At 41.7% G+C, this 2,199-nt stretch overlaps 1 protein-coding gene across 1 annotated transcript; it reads right to left on the bottom strand.

The window, feature by feature from the left end:
• Positions 1–208: 208 nt before the first annotated feature.
• LOC143891193 (uncharacterized) lies at positions 209–1,618 on the bottom strand. Its single transcript, XM_077395826.1, has 2 exons — positions 1,250–1,618; positions 209–1,161 (listed from the first exon to the last, which is right to left on the bottom strand). Exons 1-2 carry the CDS (start codon positions 1,616–1,618, stop codon positions 457–459), a joined length of 1,074 nt encoding a protein of 357 aa, XP_077251941.1. The 3' UTR covers positions 209–456.
• Positions 1,619–2,199: the final 581 nt, after the last annotated feature.

The following is a 2,199-nucleotide window of genomic DNA, read 5'->3' as shown; positions in this document are numbered from 1 at the left end:
TTAATCAACGCACCACATGTCTTTTCTCAAATAAGTGACCAAGTCACTTATGGATAATGCCAACCGTAGATAATGCCAACCGTAGATACTAAAGAACAGTATAACAGTAGAACTGATCAACGAATAAAAACTAATATTTCTAACAGACCATTTCACATGCAAGTTGACAGAGGATGATAGGTTTGAAAATGGAAACTATGATAGTGGGTTCCGTTGGCAATGAGAAGCAAATCCACATCAAGTACGTACGAGTTCAATGGTACACAACAAATAAATGGAGCCCCAAACACAACATGGAATGAGGCGTACAGCAAATCAGAAGCAAATCCACATAATACATAAACAAGTTCCATGTATAGTACCTACGAGTGCAAATCCACATAATACATAAACATGTTCCATGGCATATCCAAATAAACAAAGCATGATAAACAACAACTACTGATAATAGCAGCATCAGAAACCATAGTCGGAGGAATGGCGGACAGTAGAGCGACGATGAAGGAACTTGTTGACAAACAATACACGCATATCCTTAGGGCGGTTCAGAAACCCACGACCCTCTTTTCCGTTTACAACCAAGTAGTCGTAAATGTCACAAATGTCACCACGGTCAAGGCCCTCTATCTTCTGTAATGCTTCCATCACCTTCTGGCATTGGATATCAGCCTTCTCATTCCTAGCATGAAGGGCGGAAGCCATGTCCTTCACGCTTTGAGTGAAATCCAGTACACACTCCTTCATGTCAGACACACCTCTCTTCTTCCTCTTAGAAGAAGCAACAGATTGACTTCCACCTGCAGCAGCACTTGTTTCCATTGGAGTACGTGTCGGAGTGCGCTGCGACCGCTGCCCGACCTCAGGTGGCGAAGTCCTACGAGGGGAAGGTACCTGAGGCATTTCTTCGGTGGGAATATAACTCGGCATGTCGTCGTACTGAGACCCAGTACCAATAAAATCAAATTGAGACGAAGTGTGTTCAGTGTATTCACTCTCCTCATTGGCCACGTTGACGACGTAGGCCTCCTCCTTAGAAGGCCGCATAACATTCTTATTTGTTTTTTTGTAGGTTCCATGTGCATATTCATCTCCAAATATTTCAGCCATCTCCTCATAAAAATCATGACGCTGACTGAAGTACCTCTTCCTGTTAGGATAAGACTAGGAATAAAACAAAAGCAGATCAGTTGAAAGCTAGCGGTTTGCATTATATAACTAAAAAAACCATGGATATGCTTATAATTAATACCTTCAAGTACTCCATGGCAACGTCCCTTGTAACTACGATTTTCTTTTTCTCTTCATCCCATCCAAAGCCACTTGTGGCAAGCATCTCAGCCACAATTCTGTAGTTGGCTTTCATTGTCTTAACATAGTTTTTCACTTGTTCAAATGTCAAATCGGTACCGCATGCCTGATTAACTTCAAGTAGTGCATACTTATACGCACTCTTCTTGAAGCCGTTGGGAAATTTGCCCCCCTCTATGGCCTCATGCCTAAGGGCCTGTAATAACACCAAGTCCATGTCAGATGTCCAAGACGCATTTTTTCCCTTCCCTTCATCAACCGCATATTTTCCCTTCCCATCATCAGCCGATGTTTCCATTCCCTGCCTCATGTAACAATATCATATCATAATCCATAACAACATTCATATTACCTCAAAGAAACACATAAAACCTTCCACTGGAACAATAAAAACAAACATGCATGAAATTCCATTACACTACCATAAGTAATAAGATAAAACTTAGACAACCACAACAGTTTACAGTACCATAAGTAATAAGATAAAACTTAGAGAATCACAACAGTTTACAGTACCATAATTCCCATAAGATAAAACTTAGACAACCACAACAGTTTAGTGTTTGCAGGACCATAACAATACTTCACTTAAGAGTATCAAATTAACTACACAATTCAAATTTCAAAACAAAATAAACAGTTCGACATCAGTCGGCCGCGCTGTAATCATTCCATATGTCACTACAGATCTGCTCCCGAATCCGATTTCCTTCCCTAGCATCGGCTGTTCGGCCCAATCATGGTGCACTTTCACGTTCTTCTGCCTCTGAATCATCTTCATCGGGAGCTTCTCGGTGGCGGCGGCGGGCACGTCTACCTTCTACTTCAGCTACTTCCCTATCAACCTCAGCAATATACGCATCATTCAGCATCACCCCTCGTAGGAAGTTG

Source organism: Tasmannia lanceolata, unplaced genomic scaffold (assembly GCF_043159265.1).
Source record: "Tasmannia lanceolata isolate RefF3 unplaced genomic scaffold, GAP_Taslan_0.1 ptg000013l, whole genome shotgun sequence".
Classification (NCBI taxonomy): Eukaryota; Viridiplantae; Streptophyta; class Magnoliopsida; order Canellales; family Winteraceae; genus Tasmannia; species Tasmannia lanceolata.
The sequence above is the reverse complement of the archived record's forward strand: the minus strand, read 5'-3'. Positions and strand labels throughout refer to the sequence as shown.